Consider the following 24304-nt stretch of genomic DNA (forward strand, 5'->3'; position numbering starts at 1 on the left):
GCCATTTTCCGGATTGACTGACCTTCATGTCTTAAGGTAATGATGGACTGTCATTTCTCTTTGACTATTTGAGCTGTTCTTGCCATAATATGGACTTGGTCTTTTACCCCTACCTTGTCACAACACAACTGATTGTCTCAAACGCATTAGGAAGAAAATAAATTCCACAAATTAACTTTTAAGATGTCACACCTGTTAATTGAAATGCATTCCAGGTGACTACCCGATGAAGCTGGTAGAGAGAATGCAAATACATCAAGGCAAAGTGTGGCTACTGTGAAGATTCTCAAATATAACATGTATTTTAATTGTAACACTTTTTTGGTTACTACATGATTCCATATGTGTTATAACATAGTTTTGATGTCTTCACTATTATTCTACAATGTAGTAAATAGTAAAAGAAAAAAACCTTGTATGAATAGGTGTGTCCAAACTTTTGACTGGTACTGTATGTATATATATTTGTTATATATTTTCCATTATTATTTTCCCCTTACCCTACATCCCCTTCCCTAATTGGAGTAAACTAATGGACAACAACACTTAGGCCTCGACTGTCATGCAGGTGAAAGAGGACCCAAAAGCGACTTGGCGAAAACAGAGTCTTTAATCCAGTAAAGTAAATACAAACAAAAAACACAACTTTCACTCGAAATGACGAGGACAAACTGGAGACTCGATCTTGAACAGCAGGTGAACAGCAGGTTGCCTCGGGAAGGCACTTGAACCAGACAGACTCAGACACCTGCTCACCACGCAGCATCTGAGGAAAACACGACACGACAGGGCGATACACAAACACAGCACGGTGAATTCTAGACAAGGAACCGACAGGACAGGAACGGAACACAAAGGAAGAAATAGGGACTCTAATCAGGGGAAAGGATCGGGAACAGGTGTGGGAAGACTAAATGATTGATTAGGGGAATAGGAACAGCTGGGAGCAGGAACGGAACGATAGAGAGAAGAGAGAGCGAGAGAGTGAGAGAGGGAGGGGAGAGAGAGGGATAGAAAAAGGGAAAGAACCTAATAAGACCAGCAGAGGGAAACGAATAGAATGGGAAGCACAGGGACAAGACAAGATAATAAATGACAAAACATGACAGTACCCCCACTCACCGAGCGCCTCCTGGCGCACTCGAGGAGGAATCCTGGCGGCAACGGAGGAAATCATCAATGAGTGAACGGTCCAGCACGTCCCGAGACGGAACCCAACTCCTCTCCTCAGGACCGTAACCCTCCCAATCCACTAAGTATTGGTGACCCCGTCCCCGAGAACGCATGTCCATGATCTTATGTACCTTGTAAATAGGTGCGCTCTCGATAAGGACGGGAGGGGGGAGGGAAGACGAACGGGGGTGCGAAGAAAGGGCTTAACACAGGAGACATGGAAGACAGGATGGACGCGACGAAGATGTCGCGGAAGAAGCAGTCGCACAGCGACAGGATTGACGACCTGGGAGACACGGAACGGACCAATGAACCGCGGAGTCAACTTACGAGAAGCTGTCGTAAGAGGAAGGTTGCGAGTGGAAAGCCACACTCTCTGGCCGCAACAATACCTTGGACTCTTAATCCTGCGTTTATTGGCGGCTCTCACAGTCTGTGCCCTGTAACGGCAAAGTGCAGACCTCACCCTCCTCCAGGTGCGCTCACAACGTTGGACAAACGCTTGAGCGGAGGGAACGCTGGACTCGGCAAGCTGGGATGAGAACAGAGGAGGCTGGTAACCCAGACTACTCTGAAACGGAGATAACCCGGTAGCAGACGAAGGAAGCGAATTGTGAGCGTATTCTGCCCAGGGGAGCTGTTCTGCCCAAGACGCAGGGTTTCTGAAAGAAAGGCTGCGTAGTATGCGACCAATCGTCTGATTGGCCCTCTCTGCTTGACCGTTAGACTGGGGATGAAACCCGGAAGAGAGACTGACGGACGCACCAATCAAACGACAGAACTCCCTCCAAAACTGTGACGTGAATTGCGGGCCTCTGTCTGAAACGGCGTCTAACGGGAGGCCATGAATTCTGAATACATTCTCGATAATGATTTGTGCCGTCTCCTTAGCGGAAGGAAGTTTAGCGAGGGGAATGAAATGTGCCGCCTTAGAGAACCTATCGACAACCGTAAGAATCACAGTCTTCCCCGCAGACAAAGGCAGACCGGTAATGAAGTCTAGGGCGATGTGAGACCATGGTCGAGAAGGAATGGGGAGCGGTCTGAGACGACCGGCAGGAGGAGAGTTACCCGACTTAGTCTGCGCGCAGTCCGAACAAGCAGCCACGAAACGGCGCGTGTCACGCTCCTGAGTCGGCCACCAAAAGCGCTGGCGAATAGACGCAAGAGTGCCTCGAACACCGGGATGACCAGCTAACTTGGCAGAGTGAGCCCACTGAAGAACAGCCAGACGAGTGGAAACAGGAACGAAAAGGAGGTTACTAGGACAAGCGCGCGGCGACGCAGTGTGCGTGAGTGCTTGCTTAACCTGTCTTTCAATTCCCCAGACTGTTAACCCGACAACACGCCCATAAGGAAGAATCCCCTCGGGATCAGTAGAAGCCACAGAAGAACTAAACAGACGGGATAAGGCATCAGGCTTGGTGTTCTTGCTACCCGGACGGTAAGAAATCACAAACTCGAAACGAGCGAAAAACAACGCCCAACGAGCTTGACGGGCATTAAGTCGTTTGGCAGAACGGATGTACTCAAGGTTCTTATGGTCTGTCCAAACGACAAAAGGAACGGTCGCCCCCTCCAACCACTGTCGCCATTCGCCTAGGGCTAAGCGGATGGCGAGCAGTTCACGGTTACCCACATCATAGTTGCGCTCAGATGGCGACAGGCGATGAGAAAAATAAGCGCAAGGATGAACCTTATCGTCAGACTGGAAGCTGGGATAGAATGGCTCCCACGCCTACCTCTGAAGCGTCAACCTCGACAATGAATTGTCTAGTGACGTCAGGAGTAACGAGGATAGGAGCGGACGTAAAACGTTCTTTTAGAAGATCAAAAGCTCCCTGGGCGGAACCGGACCACTTAAAACACGTCTTGACAGAAGTAAGAGCTGTGAGAGGGGCAGCAACTTGACCGAAATTACGAATGAAACGCCGATAGAAATTAGCGAAACCTAAAAAGCGCTGCAACTCGACACGTGACCTTGGAACGGGCCAATCACTGACAGCTTGGACCTTAGCGGAATCCATCTGAATTCCTTCAGCGGAAATAACGGAACCGAGAAAAGTAACGGAGGAGACATGAAAAGAGCACTTCTCAGACTTTACGTAGAGACAATTCTCTAAAAGGCGCTGTAGAACACGTCGAACGTGCTGAACATGAATCTCGAGTGACGGAGAAAAAATCAGGATATCGTCAAGATAGACAAAAACAAAGATGTTCAGCATGTCTCTCAGAACATCATTAACTAATGCCTGAAAAACAGCTGGCGCATTGGCGAGACCAAACGGCAGAACCCGGTACTCAAAATGCCCTAACGGAGTGTTAAACGCCGTTTTCCACTCGTCCCCCTCTCTGATGCGCACGAGATGGTAAGCGTTACGAAGGTCCAACTTAGTAAAGCACCTGGCTCCTGCAGAATCTCGAAGGCTGATGACATAAGGGGAAGCGGATAACGATTCTTAACCGTTATGTCATTCAGCCCTCGATAATCCACGCAGGGGCGCAGAGTACCGTCCTTCTTCTTAACAAAAAGAACCCCGCCCCGGCCGGAGAGGAAGAAGGCACTATGGTACCGGCGTCAAGAGACACAGACAAATAATCCTCGAGAGCCTTACGTTCGGGAGCCGACAGAGAGTATAGTCTACCCCGAGGAGGAGTGGTCCCCGGAAGGAGATCAATACTACAATCATACGACCGGTGAGGAGGAAGGGAGTTGGCTCGGGACCGACTGAAGACCGTGCGCAGATCATGATATTCCTCCGGCACTCCTGTCAAATCGCCAGGTTCCTCCTGAGAAGTAGGGACAGAAGAAACGGGAGGGATGGCAGACATTAAACACTTCACATGACAAGAAACGTTCCAGGATAGGATAGAATTACTAGACCAATTAATAGAAGGATTATGACATACTAGCCAGGGATGACCCAAAACAACAGGTGTAAACGGTGAACGAAAAATCAAAAAAGAAATAGTCTCACTGTGGTTACCAGATACTGTGAGGGTTAAAGGTAGTGTCTCAAATCTGATACTGGGAAGATGACTACCATCTAAGGCGAACATGGGCGTAGGCTTCTCTAACTCTCTGAAAGGAATGTCATGTTTCCGAACCCATGCTTCGTCCATGAAACAACCCTCAGCCCCAGAGTCTATCAAGGCACTACATGTAGCACCCGAACCGGTCCAGCGTAGATGGACCGACAAAGTAGTACAGGATCTTGATGGAGAGACTTGAGTAGTTGCGCTCACCTGTAGCCCTCCGCTTACAGATGAGCTCTGGCTTTTACTGGACATGAATTAACAAAATGTCCAGCAACTCCGCAATAGAGGCACAGGCGGTTGGTGATCCTCCGTTCCCTCTCCTTAGTCGAGATGCGAATCCCTCCCAGCTGCATGGGCTCAGACTCTGAGCCAGAGGAGGGAGATGGTTGCGATGCGGAGCAGGGAAACACCGTTGATGCGAGCTCTCTTCCACGAGCCCGGTGACGAAGATCTACCCGTCGTTCTATGCGGATGGCGAGAGCAATCAAAGAGTCCACATCTGAAGGAACCTCCCGGGAGAGAATCTCATCCTTAACCACTGCGTGGAGTCCCTCCAGAAAACGAGCGAGCAGCGCCGGCTCGTTCCACTCACTAGAGGCAGCAAGAGTGCGAAACTCAATAGAATAATCCGTTATGGACCGTTCACCTTGGCATAAGGAAGCCAGGGCCCTAGAAGCCTCCCTACCAAAAACAGAACGGTCAAAAACCCGAATCATCTCCTCTTTAAAGTTCTGGAACTTGTTAGAGCAATCAGCCCTTGCCTCCCAGATAGCTGTGCCCCATTCTCGAGCCCGGCCAGTAAGGAGTGAAATGACGTAAGCAACCCGAGCTCTCTCTCTAGAGTATGTGTTGGGTTGGAGAGAGAACACAATCTCACACTGCGTGAGAAAGGAGCGGCACTCAGTGGGCTGCCCGGAGTAGCAAGGTGGGTTATTAACCCTAGGTTCTGGAGGCTCGGCAGGCCAGGAAGTAACAGGTGGCACGAGACGTAGACTCTGGAACTGTCCAGAGAGGTCGGAAACCTGAGCGGCCAGGTTCTCCACGGCATGGCGAGCAGCAGACAATTCCTGCTCGTGTCTGCCGAGCATGGCTCCTTGGATCTCGACGGCAGTGTAACGAGCGTCTGAAGTCGCTGGGTCCATTCCTTGGTCGGTTCCTTCTGTCATGCAGGTGAAAGAGGACCCAAAAGCGACTTGGCGAAAACAGAGTCTTTAATCCAGTAAAGTAAATACAAACAAAAAACACAACTTTCACTCGAAATGACGAGGACAAACTGGAGACTCGATCTTGAACAGCAGGTGAACAGCAGGTTGCCTCGGGAAGGCACTTGAACCAGACAGACTCAGACACCTGCTCACCACGCAGCATCTGAGGAAAACACGACACGACAGGGCGATACACAAACACAGCACGGTGAATTCTAGACAAGGAACCGACAGGACAGGAACGGAACACAAAGGAAGAAATAGGGACTCTAATCAGGGGAAAGGATCGGGAACAGGTGTGGGAAGACTAAATGATTGATTAGGGGAATAGGAACAGCTGGGAGCAGGAACGGAACGATAGAGAGAAGAGAGAGCGAGAGAGTGAGAGAGGGAGGGGGAGAGAGAGGGATAGAAAAAGGGAAAGAACCTAATAAGACCAGCAGAGGGAAACGAATAGAATGGGAAGCACAGGGACAAGACAAGATAATAAATGACAAAACATGACATCGACTTCTAGCTTTTACATACTATATACTGTACATTTTAAGAACACAGTATATTTTACAATAGTTATCTTTCGTTTGTTTTTTGTCCCATCCTTGTTTGTGTTTACCCTTAACCCCCCCCCATCGATCACTGAAGTCCATTCAGTTTTGATTTCTATTTGCAATATTATTATTATTTAAATGTGCGATGACGTTTCACAAAAGCTCTGAACCTTTCTATAGAAACTAACCTCTCTTAGTTTCTACAGATTGTAAATTAAAGTTAATTTTTGTTTTGCTAAGAGTATTATTATATTATTGATCGATTGACTAGGACTTTTCAAATCACCCAGCAGTGCTAAATGGCATTGGCACTTGGATTCTATTGGAACTGGTGCTTTGGTCAGATTACATGAAAATAGAGGTCTTTGGCCACGCACACCAGTGGTGGGTGTGGCACCAAAATGACAATGTATGAGTCGAAAGGAAACCCATACCTACTGTAAAATATGGTGTTGGGACCACACTGTATACTTAACCATTCACAGTCAGGTAAGTTCATAATATCGTTATGGAAGATTTGTTTTGGAAGTGCGAAGTGTGTGGAATGTGCAGACGGGGAGCGCTGATGCTGTGTGAGATTGGGTGATTTAAGTGCCTTTAATAACCTTTCACAAACACTCAGGAGAGTGATGTAAAGCGCGGCAGCTCTCATCAGAGACCTCATGGCCCAGCCTGGCCCCCATTCATCATCCTGACACTGCCTGACAGCCACGCTGCCTGCCTGGCTACACCCCCTCTTCCCTCGGCCTCCTTAAAACCCCACCCCCTTTTTCTTTCTATATCTTTCTCAGCTTGGCTCTCGTCCTCTCTTTCTTCCCCCCTCTTTCTTTCATTCTCTCCCCTTTTCCCTCTTTCTTTCCTTCTCCCTTGTTCTCTCTCTCACTCCCTTCTTGCTCTCCCTTCTCTCGCTACCTCTCTTTTTCTCTCTCCTGATGGGTAATAGTGATTGCTGCAGGCCTCTCTGACAGGGGGAAAACAGCATTAGATGCTGTGCTGGGGCCGGGCATGGCAGGATCTAAGGAGCCAAACCAGAGAGGGCCAGGTTACACAGCCATATGCCTCATAACTATATAATATCTGTGTTCACACCTTCTCCCCAGCTGCTTGTAACAGCTTGTTACCTGGAGCACTAATGTTATGGGGAGAGAGAGGGATGTTTTTGTCCTTTGACATGCAATTGGAAATAGAAGTACAGACATGTAAGTGTGGAGGCAATATACAGCCATGTAAGTACAGACATGTAAGTGTGAATCAATATATATATATATATATATTTTTCAATTGCATGCCAGCTGCTACTGCCTGTACATACATACATAAACTCAGCAAAAAAAAGAAAGGTCCCTTTTTCAGGACCCTGTCTTTCAAAGATAATTTGTAAAAATCCAAATAACTTTACAGATCTTCATTGTAAAGGGTTTAAACACTGTTTCCCATGCTTATTCAATGAAACATAAACAATTAATGAACATGCATCTGTGGAACGGTCTTTAAGAAACTAACAGCTTACAGACGGTAGGCAATTAAGGTCACAATTATGAAAACTTAGGACACTAAAGAGGCCTTTCTACTGACTCTGAAAAACACCAAAAGAAAGATGCCCAGGGTCCCTGCTCATCTGTGTGGGCGTGCCTTAGGCATGCTGCAAGGAGGCATGAGGACTGCAGATGTGGCCAGGGCAATAAATTGCAATGGCCATACCGTGAGACGACAGGATGGACAGCTGATCGTCCTCGCAGTGGCAGACCACGTGTAACAACACCTGCACAGGATCGGTACATCCGAACATCACACCTGTGGAACAGGTACAGGATGGCAACAACTGCCCGAGTTACACCAGGAACGCACAATCCCTCCATCAGTGGTCAGACTGTCCGCAATAGGCTGAGAGAGGCTGGACTGAGGGCTTGTAGTCCTGTTGTAAGGCAGGCACACCAGATATGGACTGTTACTTTTGACCCCCCCTTTGTTCAGGGACACATCAATCAATTTATGTTAGTCACATGTCTGTGGAACTTGTTCAATTTATGTCTCAGTTGTTGAATCTTGTTATGTTCATACAAATATTTACACATGTTAAGTTTGCTGAAAATTAACACAGTTGACAGTGAGAGGACGTTTCTTTTTTTGCTGAGTTTACATACATACACAACAGTATACCATTAGTGGTATATGAACAAAACATATTTCAGACACACAATAATTGTCCAGAATCCCAGTCAGGGAGAAGAACAGCCATTCTCTCTTTGGCCTCCTTATCGACTGACTGACTCTTGACACCTTTAGAAGTAAGAATGTTTCCAACGTATATTTTCTTTCAGAATCCCAGTTACCCAAGACATTCCCATTGAACTGAAATACCTCAGAGTTGCTAGATGATAACCAATTAGCCGCTGACAAGATCTTTTTCCACCTGAAGTGCCCCTGAGGCGATGTTTTCCTGTGTGGTCCGTTGTAAAGGATACACTTCAACTGGCTCCTTAGGTGCCAGCGGATGGTCAAGGTCTGCACGGAGGTTGGTTTTCGACCCACAGACAAGAGTGGTAATTGTGTTTCACCAAATCAAATTCAATCACAGATAAGAATCCCTCCTGCCGAGATAGAGAGCTCAGTGCTGTTTGGAGAAGAACAGGACCATGATTGCTGTTCCTCACTGTCAAAGGCACTGAACGAAAGGCCACCCCAATTCCAATCACTGATCACAATCAAGTCATACACCCTCTGCTCTGTTCTCATGGTCTCCCACATCCTTGCACCTGTAGACTACACTACACTGGCACATACTATAGGGTTTGTTTCCCGGACCCAGATTGAGCCTAGTCTTGGACTAAAAAGCATTTTCGATATGGCACTTTTGATTTTCCAGTAACTTTGCTAGAATGGAGATATGTGTCAGTGTGTAGATTTGAATCACATTTGTTTTTATCACCAACCCTTGAATTACCATTATTAGTCATTGTAGCTCAAAAGTGGTATTTTTCAGAAGTCTGATTTTCTCTGTGCTGATTTAGTATATGAAGAATATCTAACCTGCAGTGCCTGTGTTTAGAATGCATTACTGTAAAACACCAGATTGTTAGTGGAGTGGTTGGAGTTCCTGGGAGGAAAGCCATTTCTAAGAGGCACCTGGCAATGAACACTTAATGATGAGGACTTAGTGCAACCCCGAAGGCAGTCTATACCCCTGATAATATGGTAATACCTCTGTATACTCTCCACCCGGGAAATGTGTGGATGGCTTGGCCCCTTCGGCAGATTGGCTGGAGGAAAATCCAGTTATCCAGAGATTTGTGTTTACTTTTACCACAGATAAAGAGAGCACAGGCTCCTTCTAACAATTCCTCAAATTATTTCAAGATTCCTTAGTGCATTTCTGCATAGATATTTCCGTTAAGATATTCTAGTAGTTATTGACCAAGGCTGAATTACACAACATACATTTTTGTTTCTACTGAAGATGTGTTTTGTATTCACTGTGGTTAGATTTATGACAGTATGACAGTATGTGGGAGCTTTTTATATATATTTATCTCACTGGGGACTTCTCCTATTGTTGTGTTGCCAATTTACTCAAGGTTGGTGGAATGGCTTGGAGGCGTTTTCCATGAAAGAAGGCAATGAGTTCAGCAACCAAACACAATTAAAGTGTACATGCCAAAAGTATTTCTCTAAAGTACATAAACAACAGGACCTAGAGGGCTCTAGTCGTAGATTCATCCTGAAACTGCAACATTAATGCTGCAATCTGGGATTTATTTCTTAGAAAAATGGCAGCCCCACTCTTGTTGTGGTATATTCTTCAACACACAATGGATTGAAATCTCCATTGAACAGATACCCAGATCCCACATTATACCTTTAAGTGAGATTCACTAAGATTCTCTAAGTGAGATTCTCTGTGCATACCAAAAACAATATAACAATATACAATATATCAATATGCAAAATGATATACAATAGATGTTTGCTCTACAGTATATTTGAGGTTAAGCCATTGGTTAATTTATAGCGAGAATAAGCCGGCCACTGTTTGACTCGTTTCTTTTTTAACATCATGGGCTGCTGACAACATTATAATACGTTGTGTTAAAACAACTACAAAGGAGAATCACTCTCCCTCCCTCTCCCTCTCTCCCTGTAGAGGTTGATATCTCACGGCAGATTCCCCCAGACGGACTTATTGGGCCTTAAGCATGGGAGGAGAATGAACAAAGCTCTCAATAAATCAATGCGACACTCAGGAATGGCGGTAGTCAAATTGCTTTGTGGTGTTGCTTCACGCTGAAGTAGATGTACCCTGAGTGTGCAAAACATTTCCATGACATAGACTGACCTCGTGAGTCAACATGGGCAAGCATCCCTGTGGTACACATTCGACACCTTGTAGAGTCCATGCCCCAATAGATTGTGGCTGTTCTGAGGGCAAAGGGGGGCGCAACTCAATATTAGGAAGGTGTTCCTAATTTGTTGTACACTCAGTGTAAATTCAGCATGACAGCCTTTGTTTTTGTTGCTTCTGGATATTCTTAATTGAGAGACCGAGTGACAGATGACTTATATGATATGTTATGGTGATAGAGGCAATCTGGGAAATCTTTATTGTTGTTTGAATACCAGATTGACCCTTTAAAGTGTGATAATAATGTGCTGCAGTGTGGACTCAGTGTGGGCAGATGACAAAAACGCCTCTCGTCTAATTTTCCCCTCTCTTGTTTGTCTTGTTGTTGCTGTAGAAAGGGAATCAAGTGGACATGACGACAGGCGGCTGCGGAGGGGGGTCCAGGTCGGCCCCAGGGACGTGTCCTTGGATTCCCTGAACAAGCTGAACAGCAGTGGGCTGGGGCTGTACCCGGAGACAGAGCTAAGGCCCAGTAGCGGTGACTGCTCCTGTTCCGCAGGGGAGAGAGAAGAGGACTGCTGCAGCAGGGTTGACACCGAGCCCTCGTCGTCCAGCTACTACTCCAACAAGCCCGGGGCCGAGTGTGTGGGTTCTCTCGGCGATTCGCTCTACGACAGCTTCTCCTCATGCACCAGTCAAGGCTCCAACGATGTGTAGAGTAAGAAAGTGGAGGCCGGGGATGATTCTGTGGAGTCCTCTGCTACTCCCACCAACCGAAGCACTTAGGTCACAAGGAAGGAAGTGATGTCATAGGTGATGTCATAAGATAAGGACGTGAACCCAGACTGTACAGTTTGCATGACCTCTAACCTGAACAATTAAACTATAGGCTACAACCTTACCACCGTTCAAGGTGTGGAGAGCAATATTAGAAATAGTCTTCTAGCGTAATGTATTTTCCCGAAGGGGGAATGTTTTTTATCATTGCACTGTAAAAAAAATACTGTACAAAGTTTATAAGGAATTTAAAAAGTGAAATTCAACTTGAAGACACAACTAGAGTAAATACCACCAAATCAAACCAATCAGTAATATCATCAGGAGCAACTGATGATGCCTAGTAGTGTGAAGCAATACCTTAAGAATCATCAAATGTGCAAAAAAACTATTACGGTTGTTGGATGTGGATATATGGTTTTCTCACTGATCATTATTTCTCAAATTTAAAGCCATTGGCTCAAACGTGTACGATTTCCAGACTGCTGTGGTATCTTGAAAGTTGCATGGTGAACTAGAATCTGACACACATTAGAACAAGAACAAATAATGTATTTTATTTTTGAAGTGGTGTGATTTATACTTTATATTAAGTGACCTAAATACATGCATATGCACATTTAATTGTACCACCAGTACTGTGGAATCTTAAAGAATAATATCCTGCATATTGAATGTACTGGAGTCAGTATTGACTTTGAGTTGTATTACAGATGAAAAATACATGATCAATACACAATCAATCATTTCTACCAGCAAGTCAAAACTGTCAAGCTGAACTTCAACTGCTGTGTAGTGGCTTAAAGGGATACTTTGGGATATTTGGCAACAAATCCGTTTATCTTCATCCCCAGTCAGATGAACTCATGGAGGCCATTATTATGCCTCTGAATCAAGTATGAAGGAAGTTAGAGTTAGTTGTGTGAGCCAATGCTAACTACCGTTAGCGCAATGGCTGGACGTCTATGGTATCTACTAGCATGCTAGCAGTTACCATAGACTTCCAGTCATTATGAGAACATTTAGCAGCGTCCTTCAAACTGCTGGCAGAGACATAAGGGTATCCACGAATTCATCTGACTCTGGGGAAGTAGAAAAAAATGCTGAAGTATCCCGTACCATCACCATTGTACTTGGGTCACTCAGTATTTAATGTAAACAGAACTAAACTAGTGTCTGAATGGTACTTATGAATCAGAAACTTCTGTTGGCTTCAATAACACATTTACGGAGCAAGGTCTATGCTAGTAGCTCAGGGAAAATGCAACGCTTATACCTAGTTACCTTGAATATAAGGTTACAACTCACGGAAAATGCTGTCATTTTTAATGGAAAACAGACATTTTTTTAAAAGTAAAACCTTCATGAACTCCAGGATAACATAACTGTTGAAATTGTGTCTCTTGTAGAATCATAAAACACTCCTTTCTTTGTATATTTTGTTTGTGTGTTAAATACTGCAATTAAGTTAATATCAGAATGGAGCATTGCTGACTGGTATATGCAATTTTAAATTTAAATCATTGTGTTACGTTTGCCAATCATTCAACCTTGTATATATGTCTTCTGATTGAGAACAGCTCAACTTTTCTTGACCGTTTCCTCGTTTTGTGACTTCCTTAGGGTTTGTCGATACAAAATGTTTTATTTTGTCGAATAAAAGCTACAACTGCAACCCTTTATCACTTTATCCAATAACACATTTGAAACGTAATAGGAATAAATAATCATGCCAAACGTGCGTAATTTGATTCTGGTGCTAATCAAAACAGATTGTGTACGTTTCATTGTTTGAACAATTTTCCATGAAACTGTTAACAATATGTAAGGAGAGGTTTGCTAAGACCATAATGTGTATTTTTTTCTAGCTGACGAGTATTTATATCCCACTTTTTGTACATGGAACTGTATAGTGTTGTTTAATTGTCCTACTTCACATCTTCTCTGCTTGATTGTTCCTTTGTAAGAGAACCTGTTACCAGCAGTGTTACTTTGGTAATTACGTGTGCAATTTTGGCTGTTACATTAGACTTTTAATGATATATTTTATGTAATCATTTCCAATAAAAATTAAAAATAAATGATTTCCTATTTTCAATTTGGTGCAGCTTCCGTAACTGTTGGAAGTTGAAGTTTGCGTGTGCGTGTGCATGTGCGTGCGTGCTGTCATACAGGTGTGCGTTCAATATCATATACTGTAGTCAAATGTAAGGTACTATAGTCACAAGGAACAGTGAGATCTTCACTGATCTTTGCCGTTGCGCTCATAAATGTGTACCTGAAATGTCTGTATGTAGGCTACAGCAGGGAATTGTTAATAATGGCAAGGGAAAGTTTGATCCTCGTCCTGTCTTCAAATGCTTGCCATAAAGCTCATGTCATATTCTTCATCTATAAAACGTGTTAAACGTATAGCCCGTTTTCCCCGAGCTTTACTCTCTGAGACAGTCCGTATAAAGCAGGTGGATTTATAACAATTAGTCTCTTGATGGGTAATTATGTGACTATAAATAAAAGTAATTAATTCAGCCACCCTAGAGTGACTTCCAAACATTCTCTCTCGCTCTCTCTCCCACTTCTCTCTCTCTCTGTCTCTCTCTCTTTCTCTAACACAAAACGTACAAGATCCACAACAGACAGAAGAACCACGAGATGATCTCAACAAATGTATTTAAGGAATAGTAGCCTTTCTAAATCGGGTTAAATGTGCATGTCTGCCAACGGTGCATTCCATGCCCAAAAGCCTATCCAAAGGTGACCTTTTCATATTTGGACGCAATTTAATTAACAGTCGCGGATCTGCGTGTGTAGGATATGAGTGATTGATTCATTTCTTCCGTATCACGAGCTTTCATCACGTGGTACGTTTTATGATTTATCTTTATCCAATTTCACTGGAATTCTGCAACGTGGTCTCTAGAACCGCAGAGCTCGCCCTCGTTTAGCGCTGCGCATCACATTCCTCGCTGCAGAATGTGCTCTAACACTTTGATGCCACGGATCCATCTAAGGGTTTTGCTTTCGTTTTAAGTTCACCTGGTCTGATGTGTTCCTCTAAAGTGTCATTTGGGAGAGGATGTTGCTTCTCATTTATGCAACTTTGCTTGGAATTTTCCTCAAAACAGGTATGCTAAACTTTGGAGACTGCGTAATCTTACATGTGTTGGCTTTCTGCGTTGTATTCGAGTGCTGAGAGTATTTCCTCGTGATGTGTAAACGTTTCCAGCTATTCCAATCTAATTCAAGTTTGGATTATGGTTAAATGATTTTGGGCAGCTTTTTGTTGTCAGATGAAAACAATAACACGTTTTTCAGAAGTCCAGGAGAGGTCTAGTAATGCCAACAGGGAGGCGCGCAGGATGTTACCGTTGCAGATCAAATCATCTCAGTAAATGCATTTATAACGGTCTTGGAATAAGAAATTGTGGCACAGATTCTTGAATGTGACATTTCTATAGGCACCTGCGCTCCAGCTACAAAAAAATATGTCACCTTAGGTCATAATTACGTCTGTAAAACTATTGCGCATATCACCTGTGCAAAGGCAGATATTTTCAAAATGTGATTTAGACTTCTATTTTACATATATTTTATTCAATTTAATGATGTTGTTTAAAAATGTCAATGTTAAATTACAGAGCGTGACATGCTGAAACATTGAACATTATTCCATATTTAGAGCATATTTGTGATCTTACAATTGCCCTACATGGTATGCTAATTAGGCTATTAAGTATTCCGATTAATTGCTATTAAACATGACTAGACACCATTACAGGTGACGAATGTATTCACTCATTTTATAAAGCAGAGGGACATGTGTAGGCCACTCATTATCAATAGCTAATTAATAGCTCTCTAATTGACAACACAAATGCAATTCAACATTTTATTTTACAGGTGTAGGCATTCCATCAAGCTCAAATGATAAGGAACATGACTGATCAACAGTTGTCAGCTCTGGTGAATGTAGTGAACTAAATCACCATTTTTTATTTGTGGGTGTTAAATGAGCTGATATACCACTCCATGAACACCTGTGATGAATATTAATATCACTAAATATGCAGAGAATAACAAAGCTGTCTCTCTTCAGATGACTGTGGAAGGAAAATACACAATTGAAGATAGATGATGGCAAATAAACGGATTTCTCAATCCACATGGGTCACCTTATAGCAATGATATGCTAATAATGTATACACATGGGGGTAATGTAGTTGCTAAAAAAAAGAATCAGGTAAAATGACAATGATAATCCATGTCAATGGGGTAGTCCGCATTGTCATTCCAACTTAAGTCCACGGATCATATCATTAGAATGATGTGACAATCAGCCGCTCAGAGCTTTTCCAGTCCACATTTCCACTTGAACCCATTGCACATGGCATATGAACAGTGATCTTGCCAAAAATGCCTCTGGTGTAAATAACATACAAACGTTCTGTCCGTTCTGAGTTGGATGTGCTGCGTTTGGTTAACATACCCACTCCTTAAAACATCATCTTCATTGTTAGCAGAAATTACTTCTAAGTAATTTGATTAGTTTTTTTTTTTTACCTCAGTGAAAAGGGTATTGCGGAACAAAATGAACAGTATAGACAATATGTACATAACTTTATGCTTGCCTAAATGTTCATTATATATAGTGTCAATATCCAGTGGTTTATAGAGGACAAATGCAATACAGTCTAGGATGTGTTTAGGCACTTTAAGAGACTATTGCTCGGTTGATGGATGGGGTTTTGAAGCATTTATCTGGTTTTAACGTAATTACGCTCTGATTTTTTGGGGTGGGATCCTTTTCAATTGAATTTGTGCTTGATGGCGCTGTCAGACTGGGAAATGAATGACTGTCTCCAGTTCAATAATTAGAACACAGTACTATCTGTCATGGAGAACAAATGACCTGAAACTGTGGCGCTTGAGAAAATGTTGAATTATTGTTTATCATTGCACGGTCATGCATGTTTCGGCTAAACTCCCATTTGCAAACCCTGAATCTGATTGTGCTCTCCATCCGGTAATCCTCTGTTAAATTCTTCTGATTTTTCATCCCTGTGAAACAATTTTGCATGAATAGCCAACCATCTGTCATTCTTTGTTAATCTCAATTTCCATTTAATTCCAATCGGTCATGTTAGAATGAATTCATCTCATTTGAAGTCAGTGCTGGAGCAACAGCTTCATTGAGTGTGTGGATAAAGCACTTTGTCTGGAACACTCTGGCTTGATTGTTTTGACCTGTAGTAGTCAGAATGGCAATTATCATTCTAGTGGGTAAAGTTGAGGGGCCATTTTCCCTGCACAGATACAGTATGCCCAGCTTCCACACACAATTGTGTCTGATTAAGTTTAGTTGGCAAGTAAATGAGAGTATGGATTTATATTGTTGAAACTTATTTGTTCATTATTTTCAGTCAAAATCCCTTTATCCTGACTCCAGATCTGTTTGTGCGTTAAACAACTCCTCTCTACTGTGTTCCTTTGCTGTCTTGACAAGCGTGTATGTAGTCAGAGAAGTATGTGTTTTGTGTGACTCATCAGTGCTTTCTGTGGTGTGGTACAGAAATGTCATCATATTAGCTCAAAGTCCTATTGTCTGATGTTTGCAACATGTCCGCATGTGTAAGGATAGCATCAACATCGACTCTCCAACATGAAATGCTCGTTGAGATCATCTTCACATGTGTTATTCATCGAGGAGATCCAGTCTTTTCTTCAGAGTCCACCTCCTTGTCCTCTGATCATTGCAAATAGGTACCAAGTTGACTTTCAAAATGCCAGCAAAGAGACTTTTTCATTTCAAAGATGCATTTGTCTCTCCTCGAGGATACAGTTCCTGGTCTGTGGTAATGGCAATGGATCACAAAAACACTTATTCTTGATTAGTTGGGAGGAAAATATGTTGGGCTGAAAGGCCCTAAATGAACAAGGGATAATACTAATGACGGAACTGCACAAAATAATATTTTCAAATATTTCAAGTAAGATTTAAGGCCTAATCTTTAAGGCCTAGCCTGCCTGGAGTGCCGGTTGGGCAGAGTTGCTTTGCACTTTTTTTGACCACTCCATTGGTTATGATGTGCCAGGCAAGATCAATCAAGCACAGCTAAACACGCCTGAAATAATTTGCCTGTAGTCTCTCTTGACCAACATTCATAGACTAATGAGATTACTACAGTATATGCCAGATACTGGTGAACTGTTCTTGTGGGCTTTAAAGAAATGTTGTTTCTTTTAACCCTTGCGGTTCTTCCTGTCTCTCTCTCTCTCTCTCTCTCTTGTACAGGCTATGCTCTCCAGATCCAATGTTACCAGTGTGAGGAGGTGAAAAACAATGAATGCTCCACGCCGGAGTTCATTGTCAACTGCACGGTCAACGTGCAGGACATGTGTCAGAAAGAGGTACTGGTGAAGAAGGATGGTAAGAAAACAGAGTCTCCTGGGCAGTCCCATTCCTTTCCTCATTTGTTCTTCATTGGATCGAGATAGTGGGAGAGTATTCCCTTCTCGCAGATGCTGTATCTCCGCCACAGCAGAGTGTGAGCTTTAGTTTGACGAGAGAGACTAGTGAGAGAAAGACAGGAAGTTTGGGGGATCTGTTTTGTGTCAGAAGGGCGTGGGTCGGATTAGAACCCACGTCGAACACAATAGAGATGTGTTCTGCAGCTAGACCAACCCCAGGCCACACTGCCTTCTCTGACTGTGACACTTTTAACATGTGACCTAAATAAGGTATATTTTCCTCTTTCGTGTACTTCCTCTCTATCTCTGAATTCAGTGGAACTGACCTAAAGGGTCTCCTTGTAACGTAAACAAATGAGATCATAAACTAGGCCTATACGTATGCCCACTAAATCAATTGGGAACTATCAAAGAATCTCCATAGATGAAGAGGCTATTACCATAGTTAATTCATGGTTTATGGCTCATATTCTTTTAATGGGATTTTCCCAAAGGAAGGTTAACCCCCTTGGTTGCTGGTTGCTGTACTCAGTTGATCCATGAATCATTTTTTTTTCATTATAAACTGGGTAATATGAGCCCTGAATTCTGATTGGCTGAAAGCTGTGGCATGTCAGACCGTATACCACGGGTATGGCAAAGCATTTATTTGTACTGCTGTAATTACGTTGGTAACCAGTTTATAATAGCAACAAGACACCACAGGAGTTTTGTGGTATATGGCCAATATACCACCACAGCTAAGGGCTGTATCCCGGCACTCCAGGTTGCATCGTGCTTAAGAACAGCCCTTAGCTGTGGTATATTGGCCATTTAGCACACCCCTTCGTGCCTTATTGCTTAATGAGATAACGCCCTTCAAATACTCTAGGCCTATTGTTCCTACCACATCCAGTGTTATTACATGTACAGTATGTCACTTGTGATCAAATGTATGCTTTCATTTACAATAGTATTAAAATAATGTACCAAGACCATCATACATGTAGCTAGATTGTCTTTAGAGAGTGTTTTATGCCCAAACTATGTCTCTGAACGTGATGGTGGACAAGCTTCATCACTCAAAGGCAATGGTCTATGACAATAATGTCATGGACAAATGTACACTATGTGTAATGCTGTGTAATGGTTTGAATAACCTTGAGATAAGGATGCACTTTTGTGTGAAATGCACATGCTTACAGTATATTCACAAATCATTTCCAGTCTCTGCACTCTTTAGAAAGGTCTTCTGAGTCATTTGATTCTAATGCGATGTTGGCAAAGGGATTCTTATGTGCTCCTGTAAGCAGATAAAATGAAAATTCATGCATACTTTTATTCTAACATAAAACCTTCTAGCAATGTTGGGTAATGAATGTGTTCCTTAATTTGATCATTTCATATAATGTCAAACTGAGACCAGGAGCCTAACTAATTATCTTTATGTGCAGCAACCGCAATTTATCACAAATAATGAATTTGCGAATTACCATAACATTTTCGTGGAAAGAGGTACTTGCATAATGTGTGTATGATATGTGAAGACCTCTGTAATATAATCCTCAAGGAAAGTTGGCTTTTACACGTGAATTGGTGTCAGCTTGGTCTCTACCCATTCCTCCCCCCAATAAAGGTTTGGGGACTTGGTTTGTTAGACAGTCAGTTCTAAATGTGCATAGTGATGAAGTATGGAACAAAGAAGAGGGTTGATTAAGCTAAAGTTGTATTGTTCGTTATGTCAAACTTAATAGCCGTAATCAGGGGCCGACACAGGCTGAAATTGTCTACTTTTGTCTTGAAGGCTTGTCTGACGTCTTTGAGACAAAACAAGAATATTGTATTGCATTTACAAATTGCCACTTTGTCTGACAGCTCATCTGTCATTATTTCAAGAGAAAGACGAGTAAATTAGAGCAGTAAAGTTTTGAAGGAAGTTTTAATGTGACTAGCAGTTCTCTTCCCCCTTTCATCTATTTCCTCTCTACGCTTTAATTACAACTTTTCGTAACACTTTACTTAACGTCGACAGGTATAACGCACTATGCCACAGTTACAATGCAATGTAAGACATGTCGTGAGCACTTATGAACTTGCGAATGACTGCCTACCGGGGAACAGTGGGTTAAATGCCTTGTTCAGGGCCAGAACGACAGCTCGGTGATTCGATGCAGCGACCTATCGGTTACTGGCCCAATGCTCTAACCACTAGGCTATCTGCCGCCCCTTCTCATCATTCCGAAAGCTCTTTGCAGTCTGTTGACAAATTTCAGCAAAGAACACATTATAAGCATCCATATATGCTTATAACAATTACTAATGCTTATAGATTCAGTGGAGCGTGAGTCACATCTCCAGGGTCACCTTGGATTTGTTTGTGTCCAAAAGCCCAGTGTCTATTTCCTAGGAAGGAGTAGGGAGAAGTGGGAGTTGTTGAGTCCCTGCAAGGTGTTCATTTATCAGGCAGGGAGACGCAGGCTTTCTTACCACCTCCTGTGGTAAGACTTAATGGCACAACAACATTTCCATGAAATCGAAATACTCTTGTTCATGTGCATTCTCTCGCCACCATATAAATCAAAGCATAGTTTTGTTGCAATTGTTCCATCGTTTGAGAGAATTATATTCTGTCGAGGTGACATTCTCAAGGTTTTATTTCTTATAACGGCTCTACAAAGGTTCCAGGCACTTAGAGGATCACCTCCCAGGAATATGAACCATTCCAGTATTGTTCAGGATAAAGTTCTGTTAAATTGCAAATAGCACTGAATTACAATATACTGTATGTCTCGAGAATTTCTCACTAAGCTAAGATCCTAAGGCTAATATTTTCAAATCACCACATTTTCTTGATGTGTAATTGTTATTCCTGTATATTTGTGAAAAAAAGGTAGATTAGATCATGCTTTGTCTGATTTTCACAGATATTTGCTTTACGCACAAGAAAATGCACTGTGAAAGGGTGCGAGACATGGCGTAGGCCAGACATCCCATGAAACAGACACACATTAATGAAAACAAAACAAAAATGACAGTTGAAGGACTTTTAACCCTCCCTTCCCCAGTGAATTTGCTACCTCCGTTTGTTCAGAGACTTGGCTCAGTTTCTCCAACAGTCTCACTACCACACATACCTTGACCTGGACTTCCTGTATAGCTTTGCACTATCCCTGACCGCTTCTCTCTCTCCTTCTTCAGGCATATTTTACCGCAAGTCCTGTGCCTCGTCCGGGGCATGCCTCATATCCTCATCAGGCTACCAGCAGTTCTGCACTGGAAGGATCAACTCTGTGTGCATCTCCTGTTGTAACACACCGCTCTGCAATGGGCCCCGGAAGAAGAACCGCCCTGTCCCGTCGGCCGCCACCTCTTCATTTTCCTCCCTTCTTTTGCTGCTGGTCTCCCTCACGCTGGTCTCCCTCTCTCTGGCATAGACCTAGAGGCGTCCATTTGTCCCCTCCTCTACCCGAAGATCACACTAGAGTATTATGAGAGTACATAAAGCCTACAGTGTACATAACACTACGTAGTGTATTGGCTACATCAGACTCTAGTGTCGTCTTTGGAGAGGAATCCTATACATAAGAGACTATCACAGGAGGTTGGTGGCACTGGGGCGAACGGGCTCGTGGTAATGACTGGAGCAGAGTAGGTGGAATGGTATCAAATACATCAAGCACATGGTTTCTATGGTTTCCAGGTGTTTGATGCCATTCCATTTGCTCCGTTCCGGGCATTATTATGAGCCGTTCTCCCCTCAGCAGCCACCTGTGGACTTTACAGCTTCATCTTTGGATCGGGTACTCAAGAGCTTAAGACTCTTTGGAAGGATCCTCTTTTATAATCCTGGTGTTTTGAGTTTTTGAGAACTGAATGCTTTACCATTGCCTCCTTCTTCGTCGTTCATCCCTTGCCCTCCAATCACCCTTTGCTTACTCTGTAGGGTCCCTATTGGGGGCAGTGGGCACTGACCTCATCAACGTCGGTGTTCTCCTGTTTATAGGTAGATCGAACGCGCCAGATCAATAGTTCTGATGATTAGGAGTCAGACGGGATCACAGTCAGTGAGTACTCAACAGCCGTTTAGCTGTGTGAGAATTGTGTTAACTCATCATAGATCTGAGTGTAGAGATGGCACTGACAGCTAAGGACATTGAGCAGCGAGTTGTAGGGATTGTGGAGACATACTTAGATGTCTGCATCATTTGCTACTGGTACAAGTTCTTGTTACAGTAAGTACTAACTGCAGGATCTCATGTCTTATATCATTTGTAAGTACAGATGTATGATCTTAATTTGACCAGTTTCTCACAGCAGGAAAATATTCCTACAGCAACAAATCCTACATAAATTTGAATTATTGTGTAGATTATAATTAATGGACATTTTTGTAGGGGTTAATACATTTTTTTGATAGGGTAAACCAAGTCCAAAATTTTAAAGTGGAAATTACAACTTTAGAAGCCTTTAAAAACCTTGAATACACTACAAGTTTACTTTTCCTACTGTGCAGGAAATTCCCTGCAAAAACAGGTTGATCAAATTAAGATCCCACATCTGTATATACCCAGTTACTTTCTTGGACTTCAAATATTGCTGAAAGACACAAGGGATTTGTTGTTAAACTTATCCATTTAGACGTTATATAAATCAACATATTCAGTAACCTGTTATTAGCTGTAGTCATTTACAGAATGATAATAATCTGCATCAACATCTGGTTTCAACTTCAAAAACTTTTTAGGTGTCATTAGGGAGGCAGGTAGCCTAGTGGTTAGAGCGTTGGACTAGGAACCTTAAAAGGTTGCAAGATTGAATCCCTGAGCTGACAAAGCAAAAATCTGTTGTTCTGCCCCTGAACAAGGCAGTTAACCCACTGTGCCTAGGCTGTCATTGAAAATAAGAATTTGTTATTAACTGACTTGCCTAGAAAAAGTATATTTGAAGTCATTCAACAGTCCTTATAGTTCAGCTTTTTAGTTGTAGAACTTATGCAGTTCAGTTATACATAACTGATAAATTCACATTAAGGACATTTCATTGCAGGGATGCATATTATAAAATGTTCTGTATAGACATGAGATATGTGGCTGTCATTGCGGGAAGGTCGGATATAAGTATTGGTTATTGTAGCTACCTGCTTATTAAACTGTGTAGAGGTGCTTTTTAGTGTAGTTGCTCACCTGCCACTATTTATGATGTTAGTATAATGCTCATTCAGCAGCATATGTCCTTTGCAACACATTGACTCACGGAAGTGGAAACAATTGCAAAACGATCCGCGATCTGGAACGCTCACCACGCGCGGTGTGTTGTGGAATGGATCACTTAGCTATCGGTGGAGGGTCAGAGTTGATGGATACATATGCTCAACAATGCATCATGTACAAATACTGCTCCTACTGTTATGTCTTACTGAAATCATATTCTCTCTCTTTCGATTGATGTTTCCTGTCTGATGGATTGCCACTCGAAAGTACCAGAGAGAGCACAAACACAACTGTTTAGGATTGTATAACATGATCCACATAAAACATTGGAGTGAGTGACTGGTCAAAATGTTTCTATTGACCCCTAAAACTGACGCCCCTCAATGGTAATTAGAGTTTATATGACTACTTGTTGACGCGACATTGTTGAGTTAATTTGGGAGGGAACTGTACATACAAAAGTGTAAAGGACAACAGTTGCAGGAGGAAATACACGAGGGGGTGTTTATTTATGTTGGCTAGTGTTTCTTTCTTGGTTCTTGTGCCATGGGCTTTTGCCAGTCATACTCGTACTAGCTGAACAGTAGCTTTACAGCATCTACGTTGTCTTTTTTTCCAGCTGAGTCTATTGTCAATTGATTATTTATTTATTCTTCTGAAATGGCAGCACAGAGACTGAAGGGAAGACCTTTATTTTTAAAATACAGCATTTATTGAAATGTCAATAGACTTCAGAAACGTATCTAATAATTTACTCTCATTTTGATTTGTTTCGATTTATTAATTGGCCATTATAATTATTGAAAGGCTTTGTAAAGAGGATCATGTAAGAAGTATGTCATATTTCAGCTTTCAAATTAAAGATAGTGATTAAATTAAACGATAGGGATAATGATAGAGCTTGTTTTCCCTCCTGATTTGATGTTTATCGTGAATGTGTAAGGCATTGAGCTAACAGGTAGACATGTTCAACAGAATTGGTCTACCTTAATTGGTCTTCTGTGAAGAGTGATTGTATATTCTGCCCATGTGAAATGCAAATAAAGAGTTATGACAAGAAAAACAGTGCTTCTGAAACAGCAGACTCACCATTCTGTTTTCAATTGACCTAAATACGTAATAGACAAATACAATATGTATAATACGATTTTTAATGACCTCATGAGTCTTAAAATGCCAACCTCTTTTGCTGGGGAGTTAAGGCTTGTCTGTAAGTGAGACGTGGGCCTTGTTAAGTCCCACACTGCGAGAGAGAGATGGAGGAAGGGAGCCAGGGAGAGAGGGATGCCCGACACAGCCGTGCCCCACGTTTAAATGAGAGACCCAGGGTGACGGAGGCTGTGAAATATCATGTCTCAGTGACCTCCAGCGGCTAGGGTTTTTCTTCTTATTCTCCACCAGGTACGTACTATGTGGACCTTGTTCAACTGATTCCACCGTCTGTAAAATGGATATCACAAGGAGATGTCCCTGCATTTCATATTTCTGTCACTTCCACACAGCTAGATGTAGACTAGGGCAGAATGGAAAACATTGAAGTGGTTTCATCGATTAACGTTGACATCT

The 24304-nt window shown here is 42.6% G+C and overlaps 2 protein-coding genes across 2 annotated transcripts in view; both read left to right on the forward strand.

Moving 5' to 3' along the window:
- LOC124008030 (nck-associated protein 5-like) overlaps window positions 1-13151 on the forward strand; it is a 132663-nt gene extending 119512 nt beyond the window's left edge. Inside the window, exon 19 of the mRNA XM_046318939.1 lies at window positions 10699-13151. Coding sequence (XP_046174895.1) covers window positions 10699-10782 — 84 coding nt within the window. The 3' untranslated portion in view covers window positions 10783-13151. The remainder of the gene's footprint in view (window positions 1-10698) is intronic.
- Window positions 13152-13718: 567 nt separating this feature from the next.
- LOC124008562 (ly6/PLAUR domain-containing protein 1-like) lies at window positions 13719-23795 on the forward strand. Its single transcript, XM_046319931.1, has 3 exons — window positions 13719-14206; window positions 17374-17508; window positions 20727-23795. Exons 1-3 carry the CDS (start codon window positions 14158-14160, stop codon window positions 20960-20962), a joined length of 420 nt encoding a protein of 139 aa, XP_046175887.1. The 5' UTR covers window positions 13719-14157; the 3' UTR covers window positions 20963-23795.
- Window positions 23796-24304: the final 509 nt, after the last annotated feature.

The sequence above is a fragment of the Oncorhynchus gorbuscha genome, linkage group LG21, assembly GCF_021184085.1.
Source record: "Oncorhynchus gorbuscha isolate QuinsamMale2020 ecotype Even-year linkage group LG21, OgorEven_v1.0, whole genome shotgun sequence".
NCBI classification, from domain to species: domain Eukaryota; kingdom Metazoa; phylum Chordata; class Actinopteri; order Salmoniformes; family Salmonidae; genus Oncorhynchus; species Oncorhynchus gorbuscha.

Excerpts from the sequence above, each read along its gene's own strand:
- LOC124008562 (XM_046319931.1), top strand. The coding sequence starts at position 14,158 with ATGTTGCTTCTCATTTATGCAACTTTGCTTGGAATTTTCCTCAAAACA. Across the intron at positions 14,207-17,373 it reads TGGAATTTTCCTCAAAACAG|GCTATGCTCTCCAGATCCAA; the intron begins GTATGCTAAACT and ends TCTCTTGTACAG. Across the intron at positions 17,509-20,726 it reads GGTACTGGTGAAGAAGGATG|GCATATTTTACCGCAAGTCC; the intron begins GTAAGAAAACAG and ends CTCCTTCTTCAG.